This window comes from Pan troglodytes, chromosome 16 (assembly GCF_028858775.2).
Source record: "Pan troglodytes isolate AG18354 chromosome 16, NHGRI_mPanTro3-v2.0_pri, whole genome shotgun sequence".
Taxonomy (NCBI): Eukaryota; Metazoa; Chordata; class Mammalia; order Primates; family Hominidae; genus Pan; species Pan troglodytes.
Genome location: NC_072414.2, coordinates 59242965 through 59258649, shown reverse-complemented (window position 1 = coordinate 59258649; position 15685 = coordinate 59242965). Strand labels below are relative to the sequence as shown.

The following is a 15685-nucleotide window of genomic DNA, read 5'->3' as shown; positions in this document are numbered from 1 at the left end:
GTAGCAGAAGCAATGTCTTTGAAAAGACTATTGTAAATGTGTTGTCAGTGCCTGTTGGTTTTCCATTCCAGGCTGGGTCTTCCCCACTTACTGCTCTGAAGAAGGAGTTTGGTAGGTGTTTGACCTTGATTTTGTTTTATGTAGTGAGAAATGAAAATAATCCCTGAAGAAAAAGGAACATATATTATTACTTTAACATTTTTCCTTCAATTTGTATTTTCCTTGGAAATGATGGACTTCTCTCCAACATCAGGCACCCTCAGAATAAAATGGGCCCTATGAAATTTGAAAGCACAAGATTCTCTGCATTCATATTAGAAACCAAACTTCAGATAAATACAGATGGCACCAATTATTGTATGGGCTGCTGCCACAAGAAAAACATTTTGTTATGCAAATTTATGAACCCAACACCTGTTTCAGCAATAGTCACACCAATAACAATCTGCAAATTGGGTTGCTAAAGGCATTTTGAAGAAGTTACTTTTTCTCTGTTAGTATAACTGGACTGAACACTGATCCAGCCTGCGTTACTGATTAATCTCAAATGTTCACATGGAGCCAATTATTCAAAAGATCAGAATTTACATCTTTTCACTGATGGGCATCACAGTCTGGCAGACACATCTGGTCATTTGTACTCTTCACAAATTGTCATGTAAGGCCTTCAGAGCTCACAGATTGAAATCTGAATATACCTACTGCTTGCTTGTAAGCACTAAAGATAAAGATATACTTCTTTCTATTGTTTTGTCCAAATTACTGCTGCAAGCTGATTTGCCATCTATTGTCTGAAGACATTTGGAAAGTACAGAGAGGCAGTTCAAGGGCAAGGCCCGTTCTAGGCCTGCATTTTTTGGTTCCTCCTTTGAATGTACTGACTTTCCCTCTTCTAGTATCTGTAGCTCCACGTATCTTTCTGTAATTATGTCTATCAACTACTGGAGGGAGTAAAAACTGTACCAAAGGTTTGTTTTCTTTTCACCTGCCTTGTGTGGACAATGATATTTCATCATAGTGTTGTGAGATAGTATGTAATAGGCTTGGTACACAGCAAGAACTCAATAAAAGGCAGCTGAATATAATGTCTAGCTCTATCACTTATTAGTCACACAATTTCCATATACATCTAAATTTTCTGAATTTCTAATTTCTTTGTCCAGGATAAAAAAGAATTACCCTACTTAAAACTGTTGAATGAAAATGAGGTAATATGTATGAAAATGAATCAATATAGGCTTTGGTGCTGACAGATATGAACTGGAATCCTGCTTCCTTCTTTACTAAACTGAACTTGGGAAAGTTATGTAGCCTCTTAGAGGCTTAGTGTTCTCATCTGTAAAATGGGAATAATAATAGCTATCTCAGAACAGTGGCAAGAATAAAATGAGTAAAAATATAAGTACTTTGTATAGTGTTAAGCACATAGGAGGGCACTGAACAAATGTTAATTCTCTTCTGAATTGTAAAACCTAGTGAAACTCCTTACACTATAACTAATACCCTGTAAATGTTAATTGAATTTACGTAAATGTTAATTGAATAACTTGCTCCCTAATCTTTCTCAAGAGTTTTTCCTTTTCTTGCTAGATATTTTCTCCTCCCCTCTTAACAACCACTCATCTGTTTGTATAATTGCAATAGAGACAAATACTATAGAAAAAGTTAACCAGACTTGGGTAGAAAAAGAGATTTGAGTTCTAAATCTCTGTTCTTTCTTCAGATAGATCCAATCTACCATATTGAAATTTTACATATCATCCATCATCTCTGTGATCATCAAACACCTTGTTTTCCATAAATTTTCTACTTGGAGAAAGATTATTATTTTGACAATTTGGAGACAGAGCTACTTAATAAGAAGCCCTTGAAAGATTTAATGCAGCAAAGATTTGCTCTAGACTTTACAAGAGCCATGAAACCAGACTCTATATTGTCAAAAGCAATATAAAATTCCATTTTCTTCATCTCTGCTAGAGTTTGGCTGAGTCATTCTCATCACCTCAATTATCTTTAACTTCATTCTTTTTTTTTTTTTTTGAGATGACGTCTCGCTCGTGTCCCCCAGGCTGGAGTGCAATGGCGCGATCTTGGCTCACTGCAACCTCCACCTCCCGGGTTCAAGTGATTCTCCTGCCTCAGTCTCCTGAGTAGCTGGGATTATAAGAGCCTGCCACCACGCTCGGCTAATTTTTGTATTTTTAGTAGAGACGGGGTTTCACCATGTTGTCCAGGCTGGTGTACGAACTTCTGACCTCAGGTGATCCTCCCACCTCGGCCTCCTAAAGTGCTGGGATTACAGGCATGAGCCACCGCGCTTGGCCTTTTTTTTTTTTTTTTTTTTTTTTGACACAGAGTCTCGCTGTGCTGCTTGCTGTGTTGGAGTGTGCTGGTGCAATCTCGGCTCACTGCACCCTCCACCTCCCAGGTTCAAGTAATTCTCCTTGCCTCAGCCTCCCAAGTAGCTGGGATTACAGGTGCCTGCCACCATGCCTAGCTAATTTTTGTATTTTTTAGTAGAGACGGGGTTTTGCCATGTTGGCCAGGCTGGTCTTGAATTCCTGACCTCAAGTGATTCATCCGCCTCAGCCTCCCAGAATGCTGGGATTACAGGCATGAGCCACCACGCCTGGCCAACTTCATTCATTTTTATATTGTATGCACCTGACAAATCAGACACAATCAGAAAGAATGAAAATAGCAAACTGTCAATTGAGCTCCCATATTTCCAAGATCATTGTTAACACACAATTGTTGGATTTTTGTGTTAACACACAATTGTTGGATTTTAATTAAAAAGCTAATTTTGAATCATAAGATCAGGTAATATTTGTTACACAAACATGTTTAATATTTGGGTCAAGCAAGCATTTATAAAGATATATTAAGAATATACCACATTTTAATGAAGCATAAAAACAAAGCTTCTAAGATTTACAAAGCATGATTGGAAACTTCCCAGAGTCACTACCACACTTCTTCAAGATTACTTCATGAACATGCCATAGCCTATTTAAGGATCAATACATACTGGATGTATTATAATGGGCAAGATGCTTTACTTCTTTGTACTTAAGTGTCTTCTGTAAACTGGAGCTAAAAAATAATACTTACAACACCTTTGAGAACCACTGGTCTAAAAAGCTGTTTAATATATCTGACTGATACACAGACGTAACTGACCATATTAGGGTGAAGCAAGTAGAAATTTAAAGTACCTCTGCTTTACAGTCTATTGCACACACACACTCACTCACTCACTGACTTGCCAGAAACAATTTGATTGCCTAGGCTAACAACAAAGGAAGTCTACTTTTACAGTAAATGATGTAGCCTGGGGAAATTGGGACAATTTAGAGTCAGAAGTGAACCTAATCCAAACTATATGTCCTATGGAAGAGGAAAGTGAGATCCAGAGAGATGAGTGCCTAGCTCAAAGTCACTACTTGTGAGACTGTCAAAGTCATGGTCAGATCTCAGTATTCTGACTCCCTATCAAGTGCTTTCCACTAGACACATTAATTATTGGTAGCCTGTCTGAGGGAAATAAATCATAGCCCCAAATAGAAGTGGAATCCACGTTGGCACAGTTGGGTGGTGCTACATACTCACACATTCTCAGGATTCACTGAGAAAGTAGGGAAAGTCTTCCAAATTTCCTCACTATACATATTCTACATGTAGAGAATATAATTTTATACTATACAGGAATCAGTCTTAATAATCTGGTTAACAGGTAGGCTCTCTTCCTCTACACAGCCCTTTACTTGATATGTCCATAGGAATCCTTTTAAACAAGTAGGGGTGCAGATCAACATGGATATGACTATTAGCTGTTCTGACCCATCTCACAAGTCAGTGTCAACAGTTATCTATTACTATAATGTTGTATCCTAGGTAAGAGTCTCCATTATTGTTCTAATTATTTGGAATCTATAAAAAGAGTGGGTACGTGCAGCAAAGAATTAACCTTACCCAAAGAGGGGTCCAGTCTTCGCTCCTGGCTACTGGGAGGTGATCTCTAGGCGCCTGGGATGTCCTGCCTGATAGAAGTGTCTTTGTCTGTGGGCTTTGGCCACCAGACAGTCTATCAACATGATTTATAATGGGTGTTTTGATCCATGCTGTATCAGCTCAGACCTCTGGAGCAGTGGGAGACTAAAAGTATTCAGGAGGGGCTGGAGATTAATGGTCAACCACAAGGGCAGTGTGAGATTGAGCCCCAGTAAAAACTCTGGACATCAAAGCCTCAGATAAGCTTCTCTAGTTGCAATATTCTATGCATATTGTCACATATTGTGGCTGGGAGGAAGTAATGCAGGTAATGACGTCCATGACTCCACAGGGATAAGATGACCAAAAGCTCTATGTTTGGACCCCTCCTGGACTCTGTCCTATTCATCTCTTCCCTTGGCTGATTAATTTGTATGCTTTCACTATAATAAAACTGGAGATGTGAGCACAGCACTTCCCTGAGCTCTGCGAATAGTTCTAGTGAATCATTGAATGTGAGCGTGGTGATGGGGCCCCTAAGTTTGTACCCAGCTGGTCTGAAGTGAGGTGGTTCTGGGGACCCCTGAACTTGCAGGTAGTGAGTGTTGAAGTTAGGGCAGTTTTTTGTGGACTGTTCCCTCAGACTTCGCAGTTTGGCTAAACTCATTGCTGCGTGATGGTGAAAGTGAGGGTGAGAAAAGATCAGGTAAGATTAAGTATGATTCTTAATGGGGAAGTCTATGAAATTGGTGAGTTCAGGGGCTTGTATTTGGGAAAAGGTACATTTAGGGAAGTCTCTCCTAGATGGGAGGTAAGAGATCAAAATTCTGCCAGAAAAATTAGATCCCTTTGACGAGTAAGACCCACTTCAGACCAACTGAGTGACAGTCCTGACAGAGTGACCTTAGACAAATGACTTCAAGACTTAGTCAAATGCAGCTATTATATATGTGATAGTTAAAACCAATGATATATGTGGAAATATCTTAAAGTTACCTCACATAAATGTGAAAACAAAATGCTATAATCATTTCAGAAACATCTGAGTGCAACTATTACAAATTGAGCTGTATTGGACAAGACTTTCTTGACATTTCCCCTCTCAAATTAAAAAGGTCTTTCACTAAGTTTTTAAATGTCACATTTTTTCATTCCAAATTATCTTGATTTTTCTGTGTGTTCTCCAACGAGGAACATTTAGATCTAAAAAACTGGGGTAGGAAAAGCAATTCACATATTTCAATTTGTCTCCAAATTTCTTATCACCTCCTAGAGTGTCCGATTTGTCTCTCCTCCACTCCCGACGTCATGGGTTCATATTTTTCAGAATGTAACATTTAAAAATGATGCCTCAGCGTGAGGTGAATTTTTCTGAAGTAAAGGTTATGGGTGAACGGTTTTAGAGTTTTCCCAGAGGCAGAAAGTCGTGCTTCTGGGGCGTAACCTACAGGGTAAGTCACCGGGAGTGTGCTGGGCCGTGGGGGGAGGTCTGGGTGGGCATTTTTGGGAGCCTCTCGCGAGTTGGAGGGAGTCTAGGGGCGGCGCACCAAATGGGTGAGCGTCGGTGAATCGGCGCGCGGGACCTCGCTCGGAAGTGGCGCGGCGGGCAGGGCAGGGCCGGGGGAAGCCCGTTTCCCACCTGGATTAAGATGGATCCGACAGGGTCCTGGTTTTCAGTGTTCTGTGCCATGGCTAGGTCAGGGAACGGCTACCTCCGCGGAGGCGCGGTTTCCAAGCACTGAAACCTTCAGCCGGAGCCGCTCGTCCCCATGGCAACACCGCGCGCGACCTGGCCTGTTCCACGCTGGGAGCGGAAGGGGGTCTAGGGGCGGGGTCAGGCCAGCCTGGTCATTCCGAGAACGCCCTCTCCGGCCTGTCTCCCCCTCGCGCCGGCGGCCGTGGTGCAGCCCAAGGCGGAAGCGGCTGCCTGACGGAACCGGCTCGCGAGCGCAGCTATGGCTGCTGGCGTACCCTGTGCGTTGGTCACCAGCTGCTCCTCCGCCTTCTCTGGAGACCAGCTGGTCCAACGTGAGTAGATAGGCGCCTGGGCCGACCTCCAAGGCCCCTGAGCCTCGGCGGGCGACGGACCCAGCACCACAGCCTCTCTGGGCCTTGTTCCCGCCGCGGGCCCTGCGTTCTTCCTCCAGTCAGTGGAGGCGCCCAGTCTCCCCAGGTGGCTGCCCCTAGCTCTTAATCTCGTGCTTTTCTGCCCACTCGGCCTTCTTCGGCGTTCCTTTCGGCTTCCTGTGTAAAGTGAGACTGATTTCCCGCTCTGCCCAGCCCAGCCCACAGGTTTTTGCGAGGATCCGTTGAGATGAACCTGAAGGCTCTCCGGAAATTGCGCTAGGTTACAGGAGTGTAAGGTGCTGGAATTGTTGATATCGTGATGTTGCTATCCTTGCTGCTCCGGGAGAGAGTGTTTACTCTGAATTCTGAAGTTTATTCTGCGTATTTACTCTGAAGTTTATTCTGCTTCTTAATGTGTACATTATAAGACTTGCTAGCTTTGTCCCCTCCACTCTAGTTATTCACGCCTTTCTTCTGAGGCATGGGCTCTCCGCCAACATGAGTTTTTGGGTATTATTGGGCTAGTGCTTTTGCTTATAGACCCTCATAATGGCTGTCAGACTTACTAACTCTTAAAAGAGAGAACATGGGACTGGATAATAAGCCAACTCTACTAAAGGGCTCACTTTGTAAACTGTAAAGCATTGTATAATTATAATTTCTTTGCTACACCTGTCAAATGACAGAATTAGGTAAGATGTCCCTTCAGTGCAGATATTATATGACTTAGTTATCATTTGTGATCACTTAGAAAGTTCCTTGCTAGGGTAAAAGCTTAATTATAGCATTTAACTAAGTGGTTACTAACTGGTCTAATTAGGCCATTTTCTTACCTTTAAGCAGTGCTCCTTCCTATTTCCTCCCTTCCCTCCTTTCTTCCTTCTTTTCTTCCTTCCTTCCTCTTTTTTCTTTAATTGTTTCATTGTAAAACTAGTGCATACTAAGTAAAATTTAGCATACAGAGAAAAGAAAATAGCCATAGTCTCATTACCCAACTACAAATACTGCTAACATTTCTTTCCAGTCTTTTTTTCCATTGCAGTTTCTTAAAAAGAAATAATTGTAATTACATTTAATACACAATTTTTTCTGTTTTTAAAAATTTTTTAAATACACAGTTCTTATCCTCAGATTTATCAAAAATTAGTTTCTCACATATATCCATCTAGTGAATAAACCAGAATTTGCTCAAGATTCTTAAAGATGTAACTAACTTTCCAAAAGACTTACATGCATTAGGAATCCTATTAGCGATACATGGAAGTCTTTTCAAGACAATCTCAGGAATATTAATTATTCTAAATGCTATGGTGCTCTGTTGTGTGCTTTAATGATCCCAATCGGCAAACATGGTCCCTGCCTTGAAGTAGCTGATTACCTGTAGTTAGCAAATAGTAACATTGTACTTCTGTAAAGTGTATTAGCATTATTGGGGGTAAAATTAATTCTGTAAAATAATCCATTTTATCTCTGTATATAAAATGCTCTTAGATAATTCCAGTTCGGGTTAAGATCAGATGACCTTTCCATTGCAACTCGTTACTGTCATGTAGTAAAAAATAAAAGAAGAACAGCTAGTGAGCAGATTACTTGAATAAGGAAAAGTGAACCATAAAAGAGGGCTTATCATTTCTTCCAAGGTTGTGAATAGGGTAGCAGTGGATAGCGTTAAAATGAAGTATTTGCTGAGCATTCATTCTTTGACTGTAATTAAAGCTGGGATTAAATTAATCACAGGTTGACTCTAATTTTGAGGTAAGAGATGGAGCCCACATAATATTTTGTCAAGTGTTCGGTGATATTAGGCCGTGGAATAGTTTTGGATTGAATTGGATCTACCTTTTTGGGAAAGTTTGGTTCTACTTCATGTATCAGCGAGAGAAACCTTTAGGGTTCTCCAATTTCTCTTTCTTTGGACATCTGATCTATCTTAGTGCTTTTAACCACCAGTGGGAAATATAACCAAATAACAGCTTATTAGAATTATTCTTAAAACAGTCCAAATGCAGTGGTGCATGCTTGGAATTCCAACACTGTGGGAGGCCAGGACGGGAGGATCACTTGAGCACAGGAGTTCAAGACCAGCCTGGGCAACATAGGGAGACCTAGTCTCTACAAAATAAAAATAAAAATGTTAACAAATTAGCCGGGCATAGTGGTATGTGCCTGTCGTCCTAGCTCCTTGGGAGGCTGAGGTGGGAGGATTGCTTGAGCCTGGGAGATCGAGGCTGTAGTGAGTTGTGATGGTGCTACTGCCCTCCAGCCTAGGTGACAGAGTGAGACCCTGTCTCAAATACACACACACACACACACACACACGCACACACACACACACACACACGCACTTAAAATAAGAATCAGTAGGCCTCTACTATGCATAAAGTGCATGCATGGACTTCATTAGAAACTTTTTCTTTTTGTCACTCGAAGGCCTTATTTGCAGTATTCTGGGTGGATGTCTGACATCGGATAAAAGGGGCATTACTGACAGGGTAGATTTTTTATTTTATTTTATTTTATTTTATTTTAATTATTGAGACGGAGTCTCGCTCTGTTGCCTGGGCTGGAGTGCAGTGGCACGATCTCGGCTCACTGCAAGCTCCGCCTCCTGGGCTCGCGCCATTCTCCTGCCTCGGCCTCCTGAGTAGCTGGGACTACAGGCGCCCACCACCAAGCTCGGGTAATTTTTTGTATTTTTTAGTAGAGACGGGGTTTCACTGTGTTAGCCAGGATGGTCTCCATCTCTTGACCTCAGGATCTGCCCGCCTCAGCCTCCCAAAGTGCTGGGATTAATTACAAGCATGAGCCACCGCACCCGGCGACAGGGTAAATTTTTTAAAGGGAAATGAAGCCTCAGGATGCTTGAGGGACTTGTAATACACGATATGAGAGCAAATATCTACTCCATGGCCAGAGCTCTTTCCACCTCACATATATTTTACAAAAGTTTTACTTTATTCTGGAAAAGTATATTCTGATGAATATTTATTAAACACAGAGACAGTCTCTGTTCCAGTTACTGCAGCTAAAATAATGCCTAAGATACTGTTCCTGCCCTTGAGAGGAATGTAGAAAGTGTATCCTCCATGTGCCAGGCATGGTAGCTCACGCCTGTAATCCCAGCACTTTGGGAGGTTAAGGCAGACAAATCACTTGAGGTCAGGAGTTCGAAACCAGCCTGGCCAACATAGAGAAACCCCGTCTCTACTAAAAATTCAAAAATTAGCTGGGCACGGTTGTGCGTGCCTATAGTCCTAGCTACTCAGGTGGCTGAGGCAGGAGGGTCACTTGAACCCAGCAGGCAGAGGTTGCAGTGAGCCGAGATCATGCCACTGCACACCACCCTGGGTGACAGTGGGACCCTGCCTCAAAGTCTCCAGTAAAGAAAAAAAAGAAAGAAAGAAAGTGTATGCTCCACCTGTGAAAATATTAAAATGAAGATATGTAAGTTTTAACATCTTACTCTACTTCCCTAGAAGGAACTTTGGATAGAAAAGTCCCTGGAAACTTGTTTGGTTTTAAAGTATGTAATGCCAACTCAGCAACTGTAGTTCATTCAGTTTCTACATCTGAACAAAATTCTTCCTTTTAGTGAAATGTAGAACTTTAGAGCTCTTATAATCATAGCAAGCATTTATATGTATATCTGTACTCTTCCCAAACATGTTTTCACATTTAGTTTGGTCTTTGTATCCCTGTGAAGGTAGGTTATGTCCATTTTGCAGATGAAGAAACTGTGCTTTGGAAATACTAAATGACTTGCCCAGGTGCTGGAGCATATGTTCAAATTCAGGATTTATATGCATAGGAATGTGTGAATGTAATGTGTTGAGATTCCTTAGCAGTCAGAACTATTTTAATTTAAGGTGGTGGCACTGGTGTAAGCAATGAGAGAGACGACTAACCCCTAAACGGTTTTAAAATATGCTCACATTGCCACTTGGGATGATTAAAGTCTTAATTCTGAATGGAGGGGAAAAAAATTGTTGCCATCGAAACCAATAAACGGAGCATTATTTAATATGTGTATTAAATTAAATACATATTAAAAAAGAGCATTATGCATACCTGATAGGTAGTCTAACAGTGTCTGGATTTTTATTTTCTCAATTGAGTGAACTCAGAGATGCTATGTATTGGTGATTCTTACCGTACAGGATTAACATTAAAAATAAAGGGTCATTTGAGATCATTTCTAACATCTCTTCTAGATGTAAAATTCTGTGTTATTGGCCAGGCATGGTGGCTCACACCTGTAATCCCAGCACTTTGGGAGTCCGAGGGGGGCTGATCACCTGAGGTCAGGAGTTCGAGAGCAGCCTGGCCAACATAGTGAAACCCTATCTCTACTAAAAATGCAGAAATTAGCCAGGTGTGGTGGTGCGCAACCTGTAATCTGAGCTACTCGGGAGGCTGAGGCAGGAGGATTTCTTGAACCCGGGAGGTGGAGGTTCTAGTAAGCTCAGATCACGCCACTGCACTCCAGCGTGGGTGACAGAGTGAGACCCGGTCTTAAAAAAAAAAAATTCTGGGTTATTATGTTACTTATTTTTATGCAAGATTTATATAACGCTTCTTAACTTGACTTAATGTTTTTTCTCTTTTAGTTTTTGAAAACTTAGGAATCAAGCCTTATTTTAAGGTTGCAGTAGATGGAGTAGAAAATTTAGTTGTGGAGTAGAAAATTTAACCTTTTGTGTTTGAAATTCACATGCATTTACCCATAGAAATAACCCTCCGGTCCTCAGGTTTCTGAAACTGCAAAACCAGAAAGCACAATTATATAATGGGTAAACTAGGCCTTGGAGAGTTACACAGGAAAGCCAGCCATATTCATGACATTGCTTCTTTGGAAAACATGCATTCTTCTGCAAGATTGGGAATTTGTTTCTAGGTCTGTCAGACTCCTATACTTGCAAAAGTATCTTGAAGTAATTTACTAAAGAGAACATTGTTATTTCAAAGGTAGAGGCTATTGTGCTGCTTTGACACCATTGTCTAGCAACAGAATGGGGATAAAAGCTTGAGTCTTCAAATGTGTGTTTTTCTGTAGCTTCTTTAAGTATTTTGAGTGCACTCTTTGGTTTACTCTGGGAATAAGTAATTTTTACTTAAGCAAAGTTACTTATTTTGTTGTGGTAAGAGGATTCTGCCTTTGATTGGATTGTATATTTCCATGTCTTTATTTTCTTCGAAGAATGGAAGATTGGGCCAGCAAGATGTACCACAAGGGCCTAGAGTTGTCATCACAGAGTGATTCAGTAGATGGTCAGATGAGGGCAGTGATTTCAACTGATGACTGGGGTGAGGGAACTGATTGTTTTTAGCTATGATACTTAATATATTTACATTTTTTCAACCAACATTAAAAGAAGGATTGATTTTTATGTTTATTAAAAGAGGGAGGTTGTCATCAATCTAAAGAGGAGGAGAAGCATAAATGTTCATACTTTCTCCAGACCCAAAGGGACTTAAAAAAAACATGTCCACATTACATTCCAGTATGTGTGTATGTGAAGTTAAAGTTCAGTAAAGCTGTGGTTTCCCAAAGTTGTTCAGTTCCCAAAAGCTGGGGAGCTAAGATTCAATTCCAGTTCTATACATGTAAAATATGGTCAACTTAGCAACTAGACTGTGTGGATTCAGAGTGCAGGTAGCAGTAGGAGAAATTGCAGTAGGTGATTTTACTATTAAAATGAAAACTATGGCTCTCAAAATCAGTTTACAATTAGTTTATTTTTTGATGGTAGTTGAAGCCTTAGTAGATAAAGTGTGATAAGTTAAATAATAATTGAAAATGACTCTATTGGTATGCAGTTTGTTTCCTTACTTGTAGAGTAGAGAATTTGACTTTTCGTGCGAAGTTTTAGACTAGTCTTTTAGATATTGTTGATGTGTGAAATGATTATAAGGTGTCCTTTCATTAAATGGCATACCGTAAATGAGGGGGTGGCAGAGAGTAGGAGGAGAAATACCAGTGGAACAGTATTACACATCAGCCCATATTGTACAAAACCACTTATGATACAGAAAATATTTTATCATCCTGGAGGGTTCTGAGCATGTTTAGAATCAGACTTTTATTTCTGGACCATTTAACTGCTTTGTTTTTGTATGGCAAAAGGTAAAAATCTAGAAAGTATGCAGTGGTCATTTGGTTTAAACAACTTACTGCCTTTTCTCTTAAGGAATATGCCCCAGTAATTCCTCAACAAATAATGACACTCAACAAATAATGCAATCTGATATAAAATCATTTTTTATAAGGTCAAGGTGTGTCTGGAATTGGTTCCTTCCAGTGGGTTCTTGGTCTCATTGACTTCAAGAATGAAGCCGTGAACCCTCGTTGTGAGTGTCTGGAGTTTCTTCCTTCTGGTGGGTTCGTGGTCTCGCTGACTTCAGGAGTGAAGCTGCAGACCTTCGCAGTGAGTGTTACAGCTCTTAAAGGTGGTGTGTCCGGAGTTGTTTGTTCCTCCCAGTGGGTTCTTGGTCTTGCTGACTTCAGGAATGAAGCTGCAGACCCTCACAGTGAGTGTTACAACTCATAAAGGTAGTACGGACCCAAAGAGTGAGCAGCAGCAAGATTTATTGTAAAGAGCAAAAGAACAAAGCTTCCACAGCGTGGAAGGGGATCCGAATGGGTTGCTGCTGCTGGCTTGGGTGGCCAGCTTTTATTCCCTTATTTGGCCCCACCCTCATCCTGCTGATTGGTCCATTTTACAGAATGCTGATTGGTGCATTTACAATCCTTTAGCTAGACACAGAGTGCTGATTGGTGTGTTTTTACAGAGTGCTGATCGGTGTGTTTACAATCCTTTAGCTAGTCCCCACTCAACCCAGGAAGTCCAGCTGGCTTCACCTCTCAATCCCCCCTCTAAACAGGCCACCCCAACTGCTGTTGGGAATTGGGCAATGACTAGCTACTTCCTGCTGGATAGGGGCGAAGAAGGGGCCCTGCAGTTGTAGTGTCCTCTGGAGGGGAAGTCTTTAGGCCAGTGAAAGGGCCAATGGGTTGGTCCAGGGGTCCTCGGTAGAAGTTGTTAGTTGAGCTCATTTGGGGTTCCATTCGTAAGACCATCTGTAGCTTGATGGCCTTGATCCTAGAGGAAACAAATTTGACAAGGAGGCTAAAAATACAGGGTCCAAAGGCAAGTAATAGCAAGATGGCTGTCACAGGACCTAGAAAGGGGAGAAGCCATGTTGCCCTACTCCAGAGGTTGGTATAAGAGTTTGAAAGGCGTTGTCTGATTTCAGAAGCCTTTTTCTGTAAATGCCAGGCAGCATCTCATACTATCCCTGACTGGTTAGTGTAAAAAAACACTCTTCCCCTAAGAAGGTGTAGAATTCTCCTTTCTCAGCAGTGAGGAGGTCTAGGCCTTGCGGTTTTGGAGAGTCACTGCTGCCAAAGAGTCTATTTGGGATTGTTAAGGATAGATATCATTATTTCTTGCAAACTGTCTGAGAAATCCTTTGAGAGTATGTGATAGTAGGATAATACATGTTACATTGTTAACTTTTAGCAAACTTTACTTTTGTTGAAAACCTTGTAAGTTTGGGATTTCAATTATTCTTTGCTATTAATAAGACCTCGTTCAGTCCATATTAACTTAGAATTGGTATAGATGGCTCCTTCCTGATACTGTAAGTACTTTAAGGTTTGGCTGAGTGCAAACAATGCAAACAACTCTGCACGTTTAAGCAGACCAATTGTTAGGCAATTTTCCTAACTTTGCTTCTGCAAGAGTTTCCTTATCACTTACTGAATACCCGTTGTGTCTTTTTCCCTTAATCGCCCTGGAGGAACCATCTATTATCCTGTCCTGAAGGGAGTTCTTCCTAGGTCTGGTCAGACCTTTGTATAGTAATTAATTAAGCTTTAGATCCCCTGTTAGGAAACCTGCTGGGTTAAGGATTTTTGATAGGAAGGCTATGGGTTTTCAGTGGCCTCAGTGCTTTCGAGCTACACCCTTGTTTACACTGACAACAAGGTGGTATTGGAGTGTTATAGGGTTATGGAGAAGACCTTGAATTATCAATTATAGGTTTTAAATTTACCGTGGCTTTTAAAGGAATAGGGTACACTTTTTTCTTTACTACTTTTCTCTTTTTCTCTCTTTGACTTATTCTTTGTCTCTGTCTCTTCCTCTCTTTCCTTCTCTCTTTGACTTTCTGCCTCTCTGTCTCTTCTTCTCTCTGTTTCCTTCTCTTTGTCTGTTTCTTCCTCTCTCTTTCTCTGACTTTCTCTCTTTCTCTCTTTCCTTCTGTCTTTGACTTTGTCTCTCTCTCTTTCTTTCTCTCTGACTCCCTTTGTCTGTCTCTTTCTCTCTTTGACTTTCTGCCTCTGTCTCTTCCTCTCTCTGTCTCTCTTTGACTCCTTCTTTGTCTCTTCTCTTCCTCTCTCTCTCTCTCTCTGACTTTCTGTCTCTTTCTCTCCTTTCTGCTGGCCTTTCCCTGCCTCTGCCAGCCACTTATGCTGCTGTTCTCCCCTCTTCTTCCCCTTTTCATGGCTTCAGCAGTGTAAGACTGCCACCTCTTTGGGTTTTTGCACTGCGTGCAATAACTCCATGGTTTCCTTATGATATTTAATGAGGGTTCCCCCAAAAGTTAGGAGCTCCCTTTCTTTCTATATTGCATCATGGGCATGTAGGATTAGATAAGCATACTTACTATCTGTAGCAAAGTCTCCCAATTACAACTGAGGAGGTGGGAGAAATACCTGGTTATAGGCTGTCCCAGGATTCCTTGGATGGTAATGGACCTTGAGGACAGTTGTCTGGGACAGGAGATTAACATTGAGAAGGCCACGCCACTGTCCATGAGAAAGTCAATTTCCTGGCCGTCAATGGTTAAATGTACCTGGGGCTCAGTGAGAGTGATGACATGAGCTGGTGCTTGCCCCAGGCACCCTCAGTTGTGTTGTTGGATCATCTGGTTGGTGGCTTCTGGCCCAGAGAACCTTTGTCCTCTGGGGCAGTGCACCTTCCAGTGATTGCCTTGGCATAGTGGACATGGGTGAGGGGGCAGCTTCATTGGACAATCTTTTTAAAAGTGTCCTCACACACCACACTGATAACAAGCCCCACCAAGTGATTGGCCTGCTCCATTTTCTGTCCTCCCTGAACCACCAAGGTTTGTTTGTCTGAGGGCCCTGACTAAGGCTCTGGCCTTTCTCTGATCTCACTTTTCCTTTTGGGCCTGTTCCTCTTGGTCCCTATTATAGAACACTGAGGTTGCCAGGTTTAATAATGCCTCCAGATTTTGTTCAGGGCCCAGGGCTCACTTTTGGAGCTTTTTCCTGGTATCTGCGACTGATTGGGTAATAAACTTATCTTTTAGGATCAATTGACCCACAAGTGAGTCGGGTGACAGGGGAGTATATTTTCTTAAGGCCTCCTGTAGCTGCTCGAGGAAGGCAGAAGGGTCTTCTTCCTTTCCCTGAGTTATGGTGGACATCATTGAATAATTCATGGGCTTTTTCCTAATTCTCCTTAGTCCTTCTAGAACACAGGTCAACATATGTTTGTGACTCCAGTCCCCATGATCTGAGTTGAGGTCCCAGTGGGGATCCATACTGGGGACAGCTTGCTGACTGGTAGGGAATTTGTCCCTTTCTTTGGCTGTCATT

At 41.7% G+C, this 15685-nt stretch overlaps 2 protein-coding genes across 56 annotated transcripts in view; one reads left to right on the top strand and one right to left on the bottom strand.

Moving 5' to 3' along the window:
- Positions 1-5796, bottom strand: part of IQCH (IQ motif containing H) — a 245590-nt gene extending 239794 nt beyond the window's left edge. For 20 of the 50 annotated variants that reach the window (XM_016928407.4, XM_054667733.2, XM_003314724.5 and 17 more), the window contains exon 1: positions 5633-5722. In XM_016928407.4, the coding sequence (XP_016783896.1) occupies positions 5633-5683 (51 nt within the window). In that variant the 5' untranslated portion in view covers positions 5684-5722. Of the gene's footprint in view, positions 1-5632 lie in introns of all 50 variants that reach the window. The other 30 variants (XR_001710020.3, XR_008539625.1, XM_063795198.1 and 27 more) reach the window with 8 other exon arrangements.
- AAGAB (alpha and gamma adaptin binding protein) overlaps positions 5362-15685 on the top strand; it is a 57625-nt gene continuing 47301 nt past the window's right edge. For 2 of the 6 annotated variants that reach the window (XM_009429418.5, XM_001174780.7), the window contains exon 1: positions 5890-6021. In XM_009429418.5, the coding sequence (XP_009427693.1) occupies positions 5949-6021 (73 nt within the window). In that variant the 5' untranslated portion in view covers positions 5890-5948. Of the gene's footprint in view, positions 5445-5889; positions 6357-15685 lie in introns of those variants that run through there. The other 4 variants (XM_063795212.1, XM_009429420.5, XM_016928418.4 and 1 more) reach the window with 4 other exon arrangements.